This window comes from Hippopotamus amphibius, chromosome 15, assembly GCF_030028045.1.
Source record: "Hippopotamus amphibius kiboko isolate mHipAmp2 chromosome 15, mHipAmp2.hap2, whole genome shotgun sequence".
NCBI lineage: Eukaryota > Metazoa > Chordata > Mammalia > Artiodactyla > Hippopotamidae > Hippopotamus > Hippopotamus amphibius.
In genome coordinates this window covers 6,812,643-6,833,109 of record NC_080200.1, presented here as the reverse complement: position 1 = coordinate 6,833,109, position 20,467 = coordinate 6,812,643, and the positions used below count along the sequence as shown (strand labels likewise).

At 50.8% G+C, this 20,467-nt stretch overlaps 1 protein-coding gene across 1 annotated transcript; it reads right to left on the bottom strand.

Annotated features, from left to right (window-relative positions):
- Positions 1–652: 652 nt before the first annotated feature.
- MARCHF2 (membrane associated ring-CH-type finger 2) lies at positions 653–14,097 on the bottom strand. Its single transcript, XM_057708094.1, has 5 exons — positions 13,960–14,097; positions 10,085–10,312; positions 5,060–5,255; positions 3,334–3,543; positions 653–1,265 (listed from the first exon to the last, which is right to left on the bottom strand). The coding sequence occupies exons 2-5, from the start codon at positions 10,258–10,260 to the stop codon at positions 1,107–1,109; spliced, it is 741 nt and encodes a 246-aa protein (XP_057564077.1). The 5' UTR covers positions 10,261–10,312; positions 13,960–14,097; the 3' UTR covers positions 653–1,106.
- Positions 14,098–20,467: the final 6,370 nt, after the last annotated feature.

Here is a 20,467-nt window from a genome sequence, read left to right as displayed (position 1 = left end):
TCCTCCTGAAGGGGAGGCACAAAGCTCAGCACTGGGGCCCATGCAGACCCGAGATCAACTCTGACTCTACTTCCTGGAGTTGTGGGTCCTTAGACAAAGGCTTCCCTGCTCTAGGCCTCAGTCTTTTCATCTGTAAAAGGGAGGTAATAGCCATTCCTCCCGCTGAGGATGGTAGGGAGAGTTGGAGGGAAGATGCCTGTTGAGGTTCAAAACTGGGCCCCAGGACTTCCCCTGGCAGTCCAGAGGTTAAGACTCTGTATTTCCAATGCAGGCGGCGAGGGTTCAATTAAGATCCCACATGCCACGCAGTGTGGCCAAAAAAGAACTGGGTCCCTTTCAGGGTGACCCTCAGTCAGTATGGACATTACTTATTAGTGAGTGTAAAGGGCCCGGCGTGGTATCTGACCCACGGGAGATGCACAGGAAGTGGAAACTACTCTTCTTATGTGTATTTATTTTAAATCATTTAACACATAGCCCTGCTACCTGCTCTTCACTTGAAAACTCAGACTTTGCTTCTAGTCCTGTGTTTCACAACAGATCCTTCAAACCAGCCGGGAGCATTTGTTGCTGCTGTTACCTCTGTGTGGTCCCCGACTCCCCTCGGTCCCAGGGCCCTCACTTTGAGGCCACAGAAACGTGACCAACGAGCCCGTTTTGTCCATCAAGGGCTCCTTTTATTCACTGGGGGCAGGGGGTGGGGGTGGGTTTTTGAAACTCGGTGCAACTTTACAAAGTCAAGGGTGCCGGGAATGTGAGCCTGCCAGGTGCAGAAAAGTGCAAGAAGCTTGTGGAACCTCCCAGCCCGATGGGTGCCCGCGACCCGCTCCCGGCCACGGCTGCTGGCCCAGGAGGGGCCAGGTAGACCTCAGAATGAGATCAGGGTGCCCGCTCCATCTGAAGCTCAGGACCACATCCGCCTGTCCTCCTCGTGTACAAGAGTGTGCAAATCTGAGAAGAGCTTCACACGGGAATCACAGAATCGGCTCTGCTTTGGCTTCTTTTGGCCTAAGAAGTGTTCCAGCCGTGCAGGAAGGGTCTAGCAGTGTCTGTCCTTCCAAACGCCAGGGCACCGCCAGCTGCCTCTGGCCCTGCCAGCCAGGCCTTCACACAGGCGTCTCCTCTGCCACCTTCTTCAGGAGTCCAGCCGCCAGCGGGGAGTGCTGGGTGCCCTCGGGGCCATCATTGGCCCGGATCTTCAGGCGCACTTTCTGGTTGGTCCTTCTCCACTCGGAGTACAGCTGGCAATGGTAGCGGAATGAGACCTGCAGGGCAGGGTGGAGATGAGCGGGAGCGCAGGCCTCTGGCCAGCCAGCCTCCAACCCCAAGAGAGGAAAACCGGGCCCCTGAAGCATCTGCCTTGACCCAAAACAGGACCAGGCTCTCGCTTCCAGAAGCAGAAGCAGCATCCCGGCATTTCTCACACACAGACAGCACACACACACCCATTCACTCGCCTGGGGAACCTCCCCACCAGCACTGAGGGCCCTGCAAAGGTGAGAGAGGGTCTGTGTGTGTGTGTGTGTGCGCGCGCGCACGCGCGTGTGTCAGTAGGTGGGTGGGTGGGGTCCCTTTCTGTCTCTCAGAGGGTGGTGGTGAAATGATATAGCCTCTTGGCAGGGACCAAATGTCAAGAGATCACATAACTGCCAAAACATGGAAACAACTAAGATGTCCTTCAGTGAGTGAGTGGATAAATAAACTGTGGGACATCCAGACAATGGAATGCTATTTGGCACCAAAAAGAAATGAGCTCTCAAGTCACGAAAAGACATGGAGACACCTTAAATGCATATGACTAAGTGAAAGAAGCAGATCTGAAAAGGCTACAGGGAATTCCCTGGCAGTCCAGTGGTTAGGACTCGGCGCTTTCACTGAAAAGGCCACAGACTGCATGACTCCAACTACAGGACCTTCTGGAAAAGGCAAAACTATGGAGACTGTAAAAGGATCAGTGGTTACCAGGGGCTGGGGGAGGGAGAGATGAACAGGCAGCTTACAGAGGGGTTTTACGGCAGTGAAAATACTCTGTATGACACTCTAATGGTGAATGCGTGTCATTATACACTTGTCTAAACACACAAATGGTTCAACACCAAGAGTGAACCCCGAACGTAAACTATGGGCTTGGGGTGATGCTGTGTCAGTGTTGGTGCATTGACTGCAATAAACACATGCCTCTGGTGCCATGTTGATCATGAGGGAGGCTGTGCACATGTGGGGGGAGGATTTTGAAGAACTCTGTACTTTCTGCTGCATTTTGCTGTTAAACCTCAAACTGCGCTAATGAATCAAATCTATTTAAAGAAACAATTTTTTTTTCCAATAAACGTCAATGGTTCATACTCTTAGACCAAGCAAGTTCCAAGAAACATGTGCACGGGTGGCACCCAGAGCACAGTTTGTAAAGGCAAAAAAAAAAGAAAGGGAAAAAAAAAAAACAAACACCAAACACTGGAAATGATCCCAGTGTCCATCAAAAGGGATTAGTTACAAAAATACAGCACACCCAGACAATGAAGGATTGTTGGGTGGTTGCCTTTTTTTTTTTTTTTTTTTAAAGACATTAGCAAAGTGAAAACAAGCAGACTCAAAGCAGGACCTATGATTTCATCCTACTTGTATTAAAAAACCTGCATGGTGGAGGCACTGAGAAATAATAATTCCTGAGGAGGGTGCGCCCCCATCGCTGGAGGACAGTGGTTCTATCTGAGGGGCCAGACTTTGGGGACCTGTCCTCTCTCAGCGAAGGTTCTCGTGCCCAGAGACAACACCCCCAGCGTACTCACGCTCTCTCAACCCCAGGCGATTTTTCTCTCAGTCTCTCCCCCATCTCCCGCCCCCCTCCAGTGGCAGGCAGCTATCTTAGTTCTCCGACCAGGGATCAAACCCATGCTCCTTGCAGTGCAAGCATGGAGTCTTAACCACTGGACCACCAGAGAAGTCCCTTCTCTCACTCTTCATGGTCCTCTCTCTCTTTCTCTCTCATTCTCCTGCTCTTCCTCCCCAAGCCTTTTGGTGTCTCTCTGCCTCTCCCCGCCAACACCCGCCCCCCCACCACACCCTCGCCAGTCCAGTCTTGGTGGGGCTCCTGGCTCAGCAGAGGTGATCACGTGCCCTTGTATCCTTGGGGCAGAAGGCGCACGCCTGGCTCCCTGCACCCTGGACCCTGGACGGGCTTGGAATCTGGAGTTCCATGAGATGCTGGGAACCGCTTCCGCCCCAGGGCCAGCCACAGGCCGAGGCAGGCAGGGCACCCCACCTCCAAGCCACTGACCAAACCCCGGGGCTGACTGCTCCCAGACGCCTGCCCTCCGGCTGGCAGCCACTCACCAGCGTCCAGAGGACGTAGATGGTAAAGAGGGCGATGGTGAGGGCGATGAGCCCCACCGCCTCCAGCCGGCTGTGGAGCCGGAGGTGGTCCTGGGCCCCGCGCAGGCACAGCCAGCCCGAGATGGCGGCCAGCGGCGTGATGAACAGGAAGCACACCATGTCGCAGCACAATGTCCTCTTCTCTGTCCGAGGCCCTGGGTCCTTCAGCCACTGCAGGGAAGAAGGGAGGGGGAGCCGCTGAGAGGGACCACCTGCATCACCCTTATGCGAGCCTCCGCGAGGGGTGGGGTGGGGTGGTTAGGGGGATGGGGTGTAGAACCGCCAGGCCCTGCACGCCTTCTGCGGACACCCGTCTTCATCGTCCCTGGGTCTATAGGAGCAGCCTCCTGCCTGGTGCCTCCCTCCATCCTTTCCTTCTTTCAAATACTTATGGGCACAATGACAGGCCAGGCCTGGATAGATGCAGGGCATTTCTGCCCCTGTTTTATTTTTTGGCCACGCAGGGGATCGAACCCTTGCCCCCTGCAGTGGAAGCGTGGAGTCTTAACCACTGGACCGCCAGGGAAGTCCCATGCCTCTGTTTTACAGATGGGGAAAACTGAGGGCACAGAGACCCCGACGCATATGTGCAAACTCACATGGCTAGCTGTCCACAAAACCAGGACTGGAGCCCAGGAAGTCTTGCCCCAGGGCCTGTGTGTCCTTGGCCGCTATGCTACACTGCCTGCCACAGATGATGGCAGGAAAATGTCCCTGCCCATACAGAGCTCCCATGCTAGTTGGGGGAGGCATGAAATGATCAGGGTGAGTGATCAGGGCAGGGAAGTCTATGCTGAGGAGGTGACACCACAGAGGACCGAATGAGCAGAAGGGGCCTGCTCATGGGGGAGACAGTGCTGTAGGCTGCAGAAGCAGCATGTGCAAAGGCACTGGGGTGGGAGCATGTGGTCCAGACAAAGTACAGTCAAGAGGAGGCTGCAGTATGAGGGGGAAAGGAGCAGGGGGCAGGTGCAGGCAGGCTGGCTCTCCCTCCCACTGTTCTCCTAAGAACACAGGTCCCAGATGGGCCAGGGGCCGTTCCAGGAGCCCACATCTCAGCCCAGTGTCATCCCCTGCAGCTCTCAGCTGCCCCATGCCAAGCCAAGCTGGGCAGGGAGGAGCCTAGAGGACACCGAGGCAACCAGCAATGCTCTGGGAAGCCATGTGGTTCCTGCCACACCTGGGAATATCCTGTCTCAACCCCAACCCATCACACTCAGGCTACCATCTAAGCACCCAGGCTTGGCCCATAAAGGCCCCCGGTAAGGCCACTACCCCTCCTTCTGGGCCACTCGCCTGCTCCTTTAATTCGCTCCACTCCAGCCATGTGGGCTTTGTCAAGAGCACCAAGCTCCTCCTGGCCTCAGGGCCTTTGCACTTGCTGTGCTCTCTGCTAGGACTGCCCTTCCCCAGGTTGGGGCTCCTTCTCATTCCTCAGGTCTCAGCTTTAGGGTTGCCTGAAGTGACCAAAACAGGGAGGGGGCAACAAGGTCTGTCAGGTCTGGAACCTCAGGCCCGGTTCCCCATTCCCATCAGCAGAACTGACCCCAGGGAGAGGAGAGAGGTTCCTCCCTATAGAGAAGCGGCTCCCCCAGCCTACCAGGATCCTCCAGGGCAGTTCCCTCCTCCATCCCCAGGCCTGCTTTCTTCTCCTCTGCCCACTCCAACCTCAGGCTCCCAAGTGTACCTCTGTGAGGGGCCGGGGTCGCTTCTCCACTGCAAACTCCGTATGGCACAGCTCGCAGTAGCTGGTGTTGGATGAGGAAAGCCACCTCTCCAGACAGCTCTTGTGCACGGCGCCCAGCGTGCCTGTGCAACCACATGGAGACAGCAAGCTCTCCCCATTCGCTCCCTCATGGCAGATCCGGCAGAAGGGACCATCGCTAGACACAGAGATGGAACACATGAGTAATGACAGAGCTTCCTGCCTATGCCTGCTTCACTATGCACCGGATCACATGCTCAGTATTGCCCCATATGCTGCTACTTGGCAAACTCCTACTCATCCTTCAACACCCAGCCCCAAATATCCACTCCCTTGGGAAGTCTTCCTAGACTCCCACAGGTGGAGTAATGTGCTCCCTCCCCAGGGTTCCTATGGCACCTTTTTAGGCCCAGGGTGAGCATCACTTGTACCTGCCTGCCCAGCGTCCAATCCTCCTTCTCCTACAATACCACCCTGGTTGTGCTGGAGCAACCACCCCACTCTCAACTCTTGGCCCTCGAGACGACACCCCTAATGACCTCAGCCCTGACTAATCAAAACACCACACATGCCTGGTCACAGGAGCCAGCTCAGGGAAGGGCATATGTGATGCAATCAGAACCGCTGGGAATTGATTCCTGAAATTCTTTTTTTATTCTTTTTCCCCTAAACTCCAGAACTACAGGCAGCATGGCTGATGTAACTCTGGAGCTGCTGGCAGCAGCCTGGTCTCCACGTGGAGTCTGCGAAGGATGCCAAAACAGAGGAAAGTGGAGCCAAGAGATAAGGAGAGGCAGATTCTCAAGGACATCATCAGAAGCCCTGGATCCAGCCACATCTGAAGGCCATGCTACCTGAGTAACCTGTGTGTCCCGGAAGAAGAGCTCCCCGGCTCCTCTGCTCTAGTGATACTTGGAAAACAGACATAAAAAGCATCTACAGAAAGCCACTTTAGGGAAGTCTCGGCCCCAGACCGGTCTCTGGGGATGCTGGGTCCTTCCTGGGGCAGCTCAGGAGGCCAGGGGCCTGGCCTTGGTGGGCCCAGCGGCTGTCCAGCACATGAGTCATTGTTTTCCAGACATTTCTGCCCAGAGAGAGGAGTGCGGGAACACACAGAGGAGGCAGAGCAGGAGAGCTGTTTTCCACATAAATGCCAGTTTCCCCTCGGAAACTTTCTATCCTTTTCTCAATGTCTCTTGCTGTGGGGCGGGGCCTGACTGCTTTGAAACCCAAGAGCTGAGCTGACCCCTCACATCTGTTTTCTGGTCCTCAGTTCTGTGAGTGGGCTGCTACTTCCTCCTCCAAGGTCAAAAGCACATGCCAGGCTCCCCTCTGCTTGCACACCCTGGTCCCACGCTCTCCACACACATCAAGTGGACAGGAAAGGGATCCCGGAAACCAAGCCGGGAAGTGGAAGTGACGAGGACCTTGAGGGAGAGCCAAGTCGGTTTTGGGGGTTTGTCCCTGCGGAACCCTACTTCGGAGGTACATGTTCAGAGAAAACAAAACACGCATTGATTTATGACTGAGAGCTGATGAGGTCCCTTGCACCATTCGGAGGGCAACATCTGGGTTACTTTGTCTCGTTCTCACAGGGAGCCTGGGAGAAAGGTGCTCTTTTACGCCCCGTTTTGCAGATGGGGTAGCTGAAACAACGAGGGGTTCACTTGCTAGTGCAAAATCACACAGCCAGTCGTTGGGCACAGCTGGGATTGGAACCCAGGAAGTCGCTCCAGGGCCTGTGCACCCTGAGCTACTAGGCTACCTGCCACTGGTAGTAGGACGAGAGAAATGGGCTTCACTCTTGAAATTCTGGCAGGAAAACCATGTAAATGATACAGGTGAGGAAGAAATGGGAGGGGGGAGTGGGGGAGACATCCACAGACCCCAGTGGGGCTGCCCAGAGCACGCTCTGAGGGCAGAAGAGAGATGGTGAATGAGGAAGGAAACAGCCACGGGGAATCGGGCACGGAGAAGAGGTCAGGTGGAAGGGCTGGGCGTGCGGAAATGCTCAGGGCAGCTTCCGGGAGGGCCTGGCCAGCTGCCAGACTGGAGGGTGGAGAGAACAGAAGCCACACAGAGGCCAAAGGGGCCCCGGATGCTGGCCTCCAAGCCTGAGCCTTTGTGGATTGTGCTGAGCCCTGGGGATGCCTCCCGGGCCTTCCTCTTTGGCCTCTGAAGGTTTCAGGGTCCAAAACGTTCTGCCCCACTTGGAGTGCCACGTGCCCCCAGGAATCGGGGTCTCCTCTGAAGAGAAATGGAGGGCTTGCTTTTATGGTCATGGAACCAGCCAGGCGCTGGGGACGCTATCTTTGAGCCCCACCCCTGCTGCTCCCAGATGGCAGAGTCTGGCTGGGAGGAGGAGTTACGGGGTGAGGGAGGGGAAGGTGGGGGACAGTGACCTGCTTGTGTGGCCCCTGCCAATCCCAGCACCTCCAGCAGTGGCGGTGGAGGATCCTCACATCTTTCTGGGGGGACTGGCCAGGAGGCTGGAAGGAGGGCCCCGTCCCTGGATGATGACAACCCTTTGGGAAAACAGTGGCCTGCTCTCTGGGAAGGGATGTTCTGCCCTGGCCTTCAGCCTGGGCAAGTTGGGACTGACTGCATCAAAAGGCAGAGGGGGGACTTCCCTGGCGGTCCAGTGGTTAAGACGCCGGACTTCCAATGCAGGGGGCGTGGGTTCAATCCCTGGTCAGGGAACTAAGATCCCACGTGCTGCGCGGTGCGGCCAAAAAAACAAAACAAAAAGGCAGAGGAGATAGCCATCAAAAAGAATGATATTTTACCATCTGCAGCAACATGGATGGACTGGGAGGGTGTTGTGCTAAGTGAAATAAGCCAGACAGAGAAAGACAATTACTGTATCATCTCACTTATGTGTGGAATCTAAAAAATACAACAAACTAGTGAATATAGAAAAAAAAGAAAGAAGCAGACTCACAGATACAGAGAACAAACTAGTGGTTATCAGCAGGGAGAGAGGGGGAAGGGCAATGTAGGGGTCAGGGAGCAGGAGGTACAAACTATTGGGTGTAAGATAGGCTACAGGGATGTATCGTACAACACCAGGAATAGAGCCAATATTTTGTAATAACTGTAAAAGGAGTGTAACCTTTACAAATTATATAAAACATTTAAGAATTTAAAAAAAATAGCACTACCATACAATCCAGCAAAAAAAAAAAAAAAAAAAAAAAGGCACAGGGGCAGATCAGGAAGCCCCTGCAGTCAGTTTCAGTGGGCGGAGCTGTCCTGAACACCAGCTGCCCGCAGAGGGGCTGCTCTTCTGCTGCTACTGCTTGCCCGGGTCTCTGAGGCTGCAGGGGAGGCTGATGGGACCGAACAAACTTCTCCCATAGCCCCCCACACCCAAGGGGGAGCCCTAGGTTCAAGCCTCAGCTATGCTCAGTGACACTGGCAGGTGCCCAGCTTCCCCTGGGCCTTGGTCTCCCTAGGTGTAGAAAGGGAGGGTGGGACAAGGTGATGTCAATTCACTCAGTGCTCCTCAGGAGCCCCCCTCCCCAGCAGCTCTGGCTAGGAGGCCAAGGATCTCCTTGCTCCCAGCCCGGCTCAAGAAGCACAGACCCTGTCGTGACTTCAAGGGGTCTGATGGAGATGCAAGACATAAAAACCAAGACCCTGGAGGAAGCCCAGAGGGAGAACTCCAATCTCATCTGGGCTTAGGCAAGGCTTCCTGGAGGAAGTGATGCCGGGCAAAGACTTAGAGGGTGACCCAGCAGTGGGCTCCCTCCAAAGCACTGCGAGGCTTCCATTTGCTTCTTTTTATGTTTGAATGAAAAGCTTACGAATTAATTCTGACACCTGCTACAACATGGATGAACCTTGAGGACGTGATGCTCAGTGAAAGAAGCCGTCACAAAAGGATAAATACTGTCTGATGTCAGTTCTAGGAGGTCCCTAGAGGAGTCAGATCCACAGAGACAGAAAGTAGGAGGATGGGGGCCAGGGGCTGGGGGAGGGGGAGGGGGAGTCAGTGTTTAATGAGGACAGAGTTTCAGTTCTGCAAGATCAATAGAGTTATGGGGTTGCATGGTGGTGATGGCTGCAGAGCACTGTGAATGTACTTAAAGCCCCTGAACTGTATACTTTAAAATGGCCACAAAGCTAAATTGTATGTTATATCTTAACAATAAAAAAAAAATTGGAAGGAAGAGCTTACGAATTTTATCATCTCAAGTAAACATCAAGATAATACATTAAACTTGAAAACCTGGTGGCCAGTTTAAATCTTAATGAGCCAAAGTGGCTTTAAATTTGTGTAGGGCTTCCTTAAATCTCTTTTCCTTGGGATTGATGACAAGTGGATGAAACAGGCGATTCAGCTCATGCGTGGGTCTGGAAGGCTGGCACCAAGGTTTAAATATATTTGTCAAATGCTTATGAGATGGCAAAGCACCTTGTCGGCACTTTATGGGGACCACAGCCACGTACCCTCGGAACAATCCAGCAAGGAAGGTGTCCCGAGTTTAGAGATACGGGGGGTGAAGCAACTTTTCCCAGGTTGTACAGGGAGAGAGGCTCCCACTCAGGACCTGAGCCCAGGCACCCTGAGCCCACAGCCTGCACCTCCAGTCACTTCCTTATGCAGCCTCCCCAAGACATGAGCAACTCACCGACATCAGATCTTAGATTTCACATAGTAATCTGGAGTTTCTGTTTTCCCTGAAGAATCAGACCTGGCTAGCCAGTTTCCACGTGGTGATTACTCATTGGGCCACTTTCTCTGGTTCATTTGCCCACCTGGCCCCTCTATGTGGTTGGATTTCTTTTCTTTACTTTTTTTTTGGCTGCGGCTTCTGGGATCTTAGTTCCCCCACCAGGGATCAAACAGTGGGCCCGGGCGGTGAAAGCTCTGAGTGCTAACAATTGGACCGCCAGGGAGTTCCCACAGTTGGATTTTTGACCCCAGGCTGGGCTGGGAGGAAATCCCTTGGGCTGGAGAGCAAAGTGAGCGAAGGCAAAGATCCCTGCTCGGTCACCACTCACCTCGGCGTGTCCAAGGCCCGGACGACGGTCGAGAGGAGCCGGCCGTCCCTTGAAGTCACCTGTGCCACATACTGGGGTGGCCCGAGGCCCGTGGCCTCCACGACCTTGGAGAAGGCGGGGCTGTCAGAGCAGTCGCACAGGGAGCCAGGGAGGTGACAGCAGTCACCCGTCGTCATGGCCACAGGGAGCCCCGCGTCCTCAGGGCCCAAGGCCCATGGTCCCAGGAGCCTGGGGAGAGGCCGGCAGGAAGATTAAGGGCAAGGTTAGCAAGACACACACAGACCAAATCCAGCTCTCTGAGCCTCGGCTGCCCGATCTGTACAATAGGGCTTTGGAGGGGGCTTGAGGATTCAATAAGGTCACACATGCAGCTCAGCCCAGGGGCTCAGTTATATTATCTCTGACTCTCCTAAGAAAGGCTAGCCCAGCCCAGACCGCAAAACATACAGGTCACCCCCCGACATCACCTTTCCAGACATGATAACAGCACCTAACAGTGAGTGAACACCTTCTGTGTGGCAGGCCCTGTGCTTGGCACTTTCCAGGACCAGAGTCATGCCCGCCAACCATGCAGAGACTGTTCTCCATTGGCTGGATTTGCAGGGCTGGGCTCAGAGTGTACAAGCCCACCTTGGAGTGGGCCAGAACTGAGCTAGAAACTTGGCCCAACAGACCAGGATGGTGAGTCACTTTGACCCTTCTGGTTCATGGCCTCTTGTGGGGCTCTGAGCTCCTTGATAACTCAGGCTATCAAGGAAGGGGCCTCGGCTGGGGAGGACCCTGGCAGTCTCTGTCCCCACCTACCAGAGCAGCTGCTCCGAGCCACACCTCTGTCCCCAAGGAGAGGCCACAGGAGCAGGCTGGAGCCTCAGGCAGCTATCTGAAGTCTGCTCTGGGTGGGTGACTTCAGCACCATTCTGCCCCCCACCCCGGGGTCTGACCTGCCAAAAGGAATCCTTGGCAAGCTCCTCTTCCATCCCAGAACCAGCCAGCAAGGCTTGTGTGTTTCCCTCTGAGAATTTCACGAAAGTGACAGAGGCCTCTTAAAGCCAATGCAGACACCCTGGAGCTAAGGATCTCTGTCCCAAACTTGTCTCATACTCCACCATTTCTCCCCAGGAGCTACAATGCAGAGACCCCAGAAACACGCACTGAGGTACCCCCCACAATCAATTTTTATGATCCCTTGCCAGTCAAACTCTGAGACCCAAAGAGGGGCAGGAGGGAAGCAGTGTCAGTCATTGGCTAACTTTGTGCACCAGGGCAGTTTGCAGCCAGATCAATAGTCTCTGAACAGCTCAGCCAGGAGCCCTCTGGGCTCAACAGGCCTTTCTGAGCCTCCACAGTTGGGCTGCTGTCGGCCAGATAAGCAAGTGTCAGCCCAGAGGCAGGAGGAGCCTGGGAGGAAGGCTGCATGACCAAGATAACATCCGCAGGGCAGTGGCCAGGCCTGCCATGTTGTATACACTGCTGTCCCTCCCGAGTGCCTGCAACCAGAATTTCCAGCTCAGAGGCCAGGAAGGAAGTCGCTGGGCTACCCAAGGGAATGCGTGCAGAGGGGAATCCATTCCTCTTGCCCCTCCAAGGATCGGCCTTGACATTTCTGCAAGTAATTGGGCATCACGAGAAACATCACAGCTCCTGCATGTGAAGTTCTATCATTTCTTTTACCGTCAGGGGAAGAATGGAAACAAAGAACACTGGTAGAATCTGCTAATTTGAGGCCTGCAAATCACCAAAATAGTAATAGTGGCGACTGTTTATTAAACACCTACTGCAAGCTGAGTACTGTGCTAAGCTTACTGAACTCAAACAGTTGTTAGAAGTGTCAAAGGTCACCTCCCCAGAGAGGCTTTCCCTGACCACCCTGGTCAAAGTACCATTGGTGTCCACATCATTGCCCTCATCGAACATACCCCTCTCTGAAATGTTCTTATTTCTTTTTCTTTTTCTTTTTTTCTGGCTGCACCACTTGGCTTATGGGATCTTAGTTCCCCGACCAGGGACTGAACCTGGACCCTCAGTAGTTGAAAGAGCAGAGTCCTAACCACTGGACCGCCAGGGAAGTCCCATGAAATGCTCTTCTTTCTTCATCTACTGGTTTAACCACATCTGTCTTCCACTCATCTCCAGCGCCTGGCCCTGTGTCTAGTACACAGCTCCTGCATTAATTTTTCAGCCACCTTCTCTGTGTAAAAGCAGGACTGGGGCAGCCAGGTCTCCTGACACCCCCAGACCCTGGTCTGTCAGCACCCATGATGAGAATCAGAAATATTTAGAGGCTAGAGATCTGTGCAAAGCACAGAGGCTTGGGCTTAGAAGAGGCCAAACTCAAGGCTGGATGCAAGGATAGGGCGGCTGCGGGCTGGACTCAGCTCTGGGGCTGCTGGGATGGCAGAGTGAGGCAATGCCTCAAGCAAACTTGGCCCAGTGCCCAGGAGATGGATTTCACTGAGTCTTCACAACAAACCTATGACGTAAGTCCAATAATTACCCCCATTTGACAGGTGGGGAGACTGAGGCTCAGAGAGGGGCAGCTACTTGCCTGAGATCACACAGCTAGTCGGGACAGTGCCAGGATTTGAACTTAGTGTGGTGAGTGGGTCTGGGACACAAGAGATCTGGGTTCTTTTAAGTTCTTTTAAGTCCTGACTCTGTTACTGATGCTGTGTGTCCTGGGACAAGTCACTTGGCGTCTCTGGGCCTCATTCGTCTCCTTTGTCAAATAAGATGACGAAGCTAGTGGACTGTGTCTGCTGAGGGACTTCCTGAGAAGGAGCCCCCAGGCTCAATTCCTCCAGCGAAGTTCGCCCTTGGCTAGGCTTGTCTGGGGTAGCACTGGGGCACTACAGCCTTTCTACACCTACCCAGCCTCCTTTTATTCGAGGGCAGGAAACCGATGGAAGAAGAGTCAGAGGGTCCTAACTCCCCACAGTATCATCTCGGTCCAGCTGCTTCACTCTCTGGGCCTCGGTTTTCTCTTCTGTATCATGGGCGTCCCAATGAACCCCAGCTCACACATGCACAAATGTGAATAAGTCGATAAATATTAGCTATTATTATCATCAGCTTACAGAGCTGTTGGTGGGGTTTGATGAGGCAAGGCACAACAGTGCCTGGCACACAGTAAGTGCTCAACAAATGCTCTCTGTTATTATTTTCTAGGATAAATGTGGAGCTGTGAAATGCATTCATTCCTCTTCACCTACCACAGAGAGGCTCCTGTGTGCCCTTCAGTGCTTGCATGGCCCTGCACTGGAGGCCAGGCTCTAATCCCAGCTCTGATCTTTACTGGCTGTGTAGCCATGGGCAAAAGGCTTGACCCCTCTGAGCCTTGATCGCCTCATCTGTATAGCAGGAACGTTTCTAGTACTTCCACCTGGTATTATCGCTAGAGGGCTAAATGAGCCAATCCTATACATTCTGGCTCTCTCATTTTGAGCACCCACAAACAGCCAGGCACTCTGCTAAGCAAGTGCCTGGGTCATTACATTCACTATTTTCCTGGCAAGCCCCTCTGAGAAGGACGTTGGGGAAGGTGACTAGTCACTTATTGATCGCCTACTGTGTGCGGAGCGCTTTCCTCATTTGCCACCTCCTGAATCCTCCCAACAGCCCCATTAGGTTGGTCCTGGCATGACCCAGTTTCACAGACGAGGAAACCGAGGCTCAGAGAGGCACCTACTGTGTGCCGGGACCCGGGGGCCCTCCTGCCATCTACAAAGACGGAAACTGCGATCATCTAGTCCCTGGGAAGGCCGAGGCCGACTGTCCGAGCCCGGCCGTCCCGCCTGGGGGCCGGGCTCGGGCCTCGAACTCGGGGCCGCCCCGCGGATCGGCAACCCCGCCGACCCCATCCTCCCGCCCGTGCCTACCTGATCCGCGGCCGGGCCGGGCGGCCGCGCAGGCTCCTCCGCTCGCCCCGGCCCTGGTCCCGGCCCGGCCGGTCCCGTCAGCGCCGCTAGCTCCGCTCTGGCCGGCACCTGCGTCCGGACACCGCCCGCCGAGCCGACGGTGCCACGGGCCAATGGCGACCGCCTCTCGCCCACACTGGCCAATCGCCGTGGACGTCCCGCCCTGGGAGGCGGGGCCAGAGGCGACTGGGACATCCTGGGCCGCACAGGCCCAGTGGCGCCGCAGCTGCTGGCCCCGCCCCTGCCGCGTCCTGGCTCCACCCTAGCCTCGGCCCCGCCCCATCCCTACCCTGGGCACGAGCGGAGCTGGTGGCGCCACCTGCCGACGACTAGTTAATAGATGAAACCGTTCCAGAATGCAACGTGACACCGGCAGAGGGATTTATAAGTGTACTTCACCTCCCTTAGGCTTCTGGTGAATCCTGGGGAAGGGAGGAACCGTCCGATCACAGTTTACAGAGAGGAAACAGAAGCCTAGAGAGGTTTGGGGGCTGTGGAAGAGCCTAAAGCCAACATCATCTATTCATCATTCACGTCCCTTCTTACAGACAACAAATTCATTCATTAAATGTAATAAACATCAACAAGAAGACCTATTATGACCCAGGCACTGTGCTAAGCACTGTGGACACAATGTTGAGTAAGGCAAATATCATTGTCCTCATGGACCTCAATCTAGAGAGTGAGATAGACATCAAAAAGCCGATTGTGTAATTATTCATTACAAAGGTGATGACTTGCAGCCAGTGAGGGAAGCATATCATGGGATATTTGGAAAGTCCAAAAATATTTCTCTAGAGAAATTAAGCTGACAATGGCACATGAAAAGAGCTTGAGGTGGGATGGAGAAATGCCTCACTAATCCTTTCTTCCACTTCCCCTGCCTTTATTGAATATGTAGATCAGCTCAATTACCTTAGTCAAATTTTTTCATGTTGTACCAGCTTACATTTTTCAAAAACGGAAAGATAAATCATAACATTTTTTAAATAGGTGACGTACAGGGACTTCCTTGGCTGTCCAGTGACTAAGACTCTGTGCTTCCAATGCGGGGGGCCTGGGTTTGATCCCTGGTCCAGGAACTAAGATCCCACATGCCCCATGTGTGGCCAAAACAAACAAACAAACAAACAAAACCCAATAGGTAACCTATAGAGGGAAGGGGTAGAATAGAAAGAACAAAGATAGAAGCTAGACTTTTAAAACTGTACTTTCTTTTATATATCTGACTTTATGACCATTTAAATATTTTATATAATTTTAAAACAAAATTTAAAATGTAAGATATCCATAAAAACAAAAATGAAACAAATTAACCAGTGATATCCAGTTGGTGACAAAACAGCACAGAGATGAACTCCTAGTGACTTTAAAACACCACAATTTGATTGTATATTGGTGGTGGTGGTGTTAAAATTGTTATTCTTGTTGCACATTTAGTCTGGGATAAAACAAAGGAGTGATTATGTTGGTGTCAAGAGCTGGGCTTTTAAGAGGGTGTGAAAGAGGTATAGATGTAAGATTGATCACATTAAGGAAAAACCCTGTGGTCTTGAATTTGAATTGGGAGTGTCATGGTATGTTTTATCTTTATAAAAAGTAAACATTTCCTACCTCTGTCCACTGAAAAAAGTCTGAAACAAAGACCAATCTTGTTGTAATAAACACCCCATAAGCCCAGATCATGGTCTCTAAATACCATTTCCAGTTGAAAGAAACCAGGAACATTGAGGAAAAACCTGATTCTGAGTCAGAGGCAGGAAATGTACAGACAAAAATAGCACATCTTGATATACCAGAAAGGGAGTTATCAAAGACATTACCTGGTAAGATAATGTCGATGGCTGCCAATTAGAAGCTTCCATTGGCCACAAGTTGGGCCATTTGACCCTCAGTAAGGATAATGATTGCAGATGAAAATGCATCAAGTGTTCAACTTTGCGCATTTGGGTTTTTAATTTTTTATATTAAAATAATGTCAAATTGACATAAAAGTTGCAGAAATAAGGCATAGCATTCCTATAAACCCTTTGCCCAGATTCCCCAATTGTTGACACCTCTGAATCCTTTAAGTATAAGATACACATGGCATCTCATTGACCCTTAATTCTTCAATGTTTATTTCTTTTTTTTTAATAAATGTATTTATTTGTTTCTATTTTTTGGCTGCATTGGGTCTTCGTTGCTGCACCCGGGCTTTCTCTAGTTGTGGCAAATGGGGGCTACACTCCATTGCAGTGCAGCCTTCATTGCAGGCTTCTCAGTGTGGTAGCTTCGCTTGTTGTGGAGCATGGGCTCTAGGCGTGCAGGCTTCAGTAGTTGTGGCACAAGGGCTTAGTTGCTCCGCAGCATGTGGAATCTTCCCAGACCAGGGATTGAACCCATGTCCCCTGCATCGGTAGGCAGATTCTTAAGCATTGCGCTACCTGGGAAGTCCCAGTGTTTATTTCTTAAGTAAAGCACATTCTTCCACATAATCACAGTACGATCTTCAAAATCAGGAAATTAATATTGATCCAATATCACCAGGTAATGACCAAATCCCATTCAAAGTTTCAATAAAGTTCTTTAAATCTCCAGAATCCATCCCAGGATCACGTGTTCTATTTTGCTGTCTAATTCAGTCTCCTCTAGTCTGGAACAATTCCTCATTCTTTCCTTTTCTTTCATGACCTTGATATTTTTGAAGATTACTGGCTAGTTATTTTGTAGAAAGCCTTTCAATTTGCTTTTCTCTAATATTTCCTCATGACATGCATTTGGGACAGAAACCACAGAAGTGATATTGTATTCTCAGTGCATGTATCAGGAGGCAAAGAATGTTGATTTCTTCCATTACTTATTATGTTAACCTAATTATATTAATCAAATTATGTTATAATTGTGTCTTCCAGGTTTCTCCAGCATGAGTTAGTGTGTTACGCTTGTCAATAAGTGCCATATTGGAAAATAACATGAAACTGATTAAATATGCTGCTCCTCAACAAACCTTCACCCACCAGATTTAATATTCATTGATGACTGTTGCCTGAATCAAATTTTGTTGTTAGCAAAAAGGATTTTATTTTTATTTACAAGAAGTCTTGAGGAGGATGGCTGCTGGCATTGATTTGGTCAAATGATGATAGGGTTAATGATGAGATTCTCTTGGCATTTTGCTCATGGTAGCAAGATGGTTGCTGTGGCTCCAGGCATCACATCCTCAATGAAGACAGGAAAAAGGGAGTGGCACAGAGGCATCCACCATGCCTGTTTCTTCTGTCAGATAATGGTTGCTAAATGATGATTTTTTTCTAATTCCATCTTTGAGCATTTCTTTCCTTATTGGCTCAACAAGATGTTCCACAGTGGCTTTTTGTTCAAATTTTACCTGCCTCAGCTCTGGACTCAAGCATTTCTCCAAGGAGCTTTCCTTCTGTTTAGTGGGGAATGATATTTAGAAACCAAGATCTGGGTGCCAGCTGGACTCATAACTACCACAGTATCATTATTTCTTGCTTCTTTCATTGTAATATGTTACAATATGTTCCTATATGATCTTATCTCTTTAAATCCATGAGTGTACACAAGTATCTCTAGTTCTAATCCAACAATAAGCTTTATCCCAGCCCCTTTACATGCTTCTAAAGTCCTTCTGTGACTTGAAAAACCTGATTCCCTGAGCCTCAGTGCTCATTCCCCAGCACCCTACCCCACCCCTACCCAGTGTGTAGCCAAACTCCTAGATACACTGGCCAAGACTCAGTCTCAGATATCAACTTCCTGTTTAATTCCACCCCCTTTGGGCACACTGGTCGAAGGCTTGGCCCCAACAGAGGAGCTAAATCTATGCATTTTAACTAAAAAATAACGAACCAGTAACTTTTTTTCATTTTTTTCTAGAAATTTATTTTTACTTTATTTTATAAACATGCAGGTTTGAAAACCTATTTTTTTCTTTCGTTTTGTTTTGGTTAATTTTTTATGGCATTATATAAAATCAATAACACTGGTTATCATATATCAATCAAAAACTCTGATTGGCAGTTATCCCTAGCTTATCTTTTAAAAAATTTTCCACTTACTTTACTCTTTTCCATGTATTTTTGTTAATTGAAGTATAGCTGATTTACAATGTCATGTTAGTTTCAGGTGTTCAGCACAGTGATTCAGATTATATATAAAATATTTTTAATTAAAATTTTTTTTAATTTTATTTTCGGTATGCTTCTTCTTTTATCTGGGCATCTTCTCCATTCATTAGGGCTTTCTGGCTCATGGTAGGCACTCAATAAACATTGGGTAAGGCCCCATAGCTTAATGTTTAGAAACCCACTTCTGGAGTTGAAACCTGCTTGCTTCTTATTAATCGTGGGTCCCTCCCTGGGTGAGACACTCACTTCTGTTCCCCATCTCTAAACTGGGGCTAAATTATGCCTACCTCCTAGGGCTGTTGTAAATAGCAAATAAATGATGATATGCAAAAGACTTTTTTTTTTTTTTTTTGGCACACGGGCTTAGTTGCTCCGCGGCATGTGGGACCTTCCTGGAGCTGGGTTCGAACCTGTGACCTCTGAATTGGCAGGCGGATTCTTAACCACTGCGCCACCTAGGAAGCCCTGCAAAAGACTTTTTTTTTTCACTTTTTTTTTTTTTAATATTTATTATTCATTTGGTTTCTCTGGGTCTTAGTGCGGCTTGCCATCTCCTTAGTTGCAGCATGCTGGCTCCTTAGTTGTGGCATTTGAACTCTTAGTTGTGCCTTGCATGTGGGATCTAGTTTCCTGACCATGGATTGAACCTGGGCCCCCTGCATTGAGAGCACAGAGTCTTATCCACTGCACCACCAGGGTAGTCCCCAAAGACTTATTTTTTTGTGGAATCATATTCTTATCTTTTACATATAATTTATTTAGGTGAACACAGTTCCTCAAAAAATTAAACACAGAATTGCCATGTGATTCAGCAATTCCACTTCTGGGTATGTACTCAAAAGAAGTGAAAGCAGGAACTCAAACAGATATTTTCACACTCACGTTCATAGCAGCATGACTCAAAATAACCAAAAGATGGAAGCAACCCAAGTGCCCATCAACAGATGAATGGATACAGGGGAAATGGAATACCCATAGAATGGAATATTATTCAGCCTTAAACAGGAAGGAGATTCTGACACCTTCTACAACATGGATGCAACTTGAGGACGTGATGCCCAGTGAAAGCTGCCAGTCACAAATACTGTCTGATTCCACTTATAGGAGGTTCCTAGAGGAGTCAATTTCATAGAGATAGAAAGTTGAATGGTAGCTGACAGAGGCCAGCAGAGGGAGAATGCGGAGTTAGTGTTTAGCGGGGACAGAGTTTCAGTTTTGCAAGATGAAGGGTTCTGGAGATGGATGGTGGGGATGGTTGTTAACAATATGATACTCAACATCACTGAACTATACACTTAAATGGTTAAGATGGTTAAGTTTTATGCTATGTGTATTTTATGGGAATTATGTGTATTTTACCATTTAAAAAAAAAACACTTAAGAACAGTGCCTGGCACAGAAAGCACATGCTGTGCTTATTAAATCACTGAACTTAGAGTAAGTGAAATAGCATCACTGGACTGTGACCGCCAAGGGCACAGGGTCACATCATTCTTGTTCTCAGGTCTGTGCCCAGGCCTGGCCAATAACAGAGGCTACAGAGAGATTTGATTTTTTATCTTTTTTTATTTTTTTGCCATGCTGTGCAGCATACAGGGTCTTAGCACCCCAGCCAGGAATCGAACCCACATCCACTGCAGTGGAAGCATGGAGTCCTAACCACTGGACCACCAGGGAATTCACAGATATCATCTTCGGACTGCTTGAAACTCTTCAGGGTGCCTGACCACTTTACCTTGCCATGCTGGCTCCTCCTTCCACCATCTGCCCTCTCCATGCCCTGGTCCGTCCAAACCCAGGAAAGTCAGTGCCCCGAAAGGCTGTGTGAACAGCCCGAGTGTACAGCCCCCGCCAGACCCCCAGCTCTCCCACCACTGGCCGTGGCCCAGGATACCCTGCAGCGCTCACCCTGACTTACTCCACCTCCCCGTCAGAACAGCCCCTGCGACTCTGCGCTCTTGGGGGGGGGGGGGAGGGTTCGGGTTTGCACATCCCTCCAGGTAGGGCAGCCAGAGCCTGAAGAGCATGGATCCCCCTCTCTGGTGGCTCTCCTAGGGGTCAAGGGCACAGGTGGCTTCAGCCAGAGGCTGGAGCTTCTAGAACAGCTGCTTGCACTCAGGTGAAAGTGGACACACACTGGGTCATGTGATCCGTGCAGGCTGGGGTGGAGGACCCACCCATACAGGCCTGGGGGGTGCGGGTGGCTATGCCCCCTCCACAGGGGGAAGTGGCTCTCAGGCCAGCCCTGCCCACACGGACCAGGGGGGAGAAGCTGCGTCCTGAGGAGAGGCAGAGGAACCGTCACCCCCCAGTGGGCCCTTCTCAAAGGTCAGCCT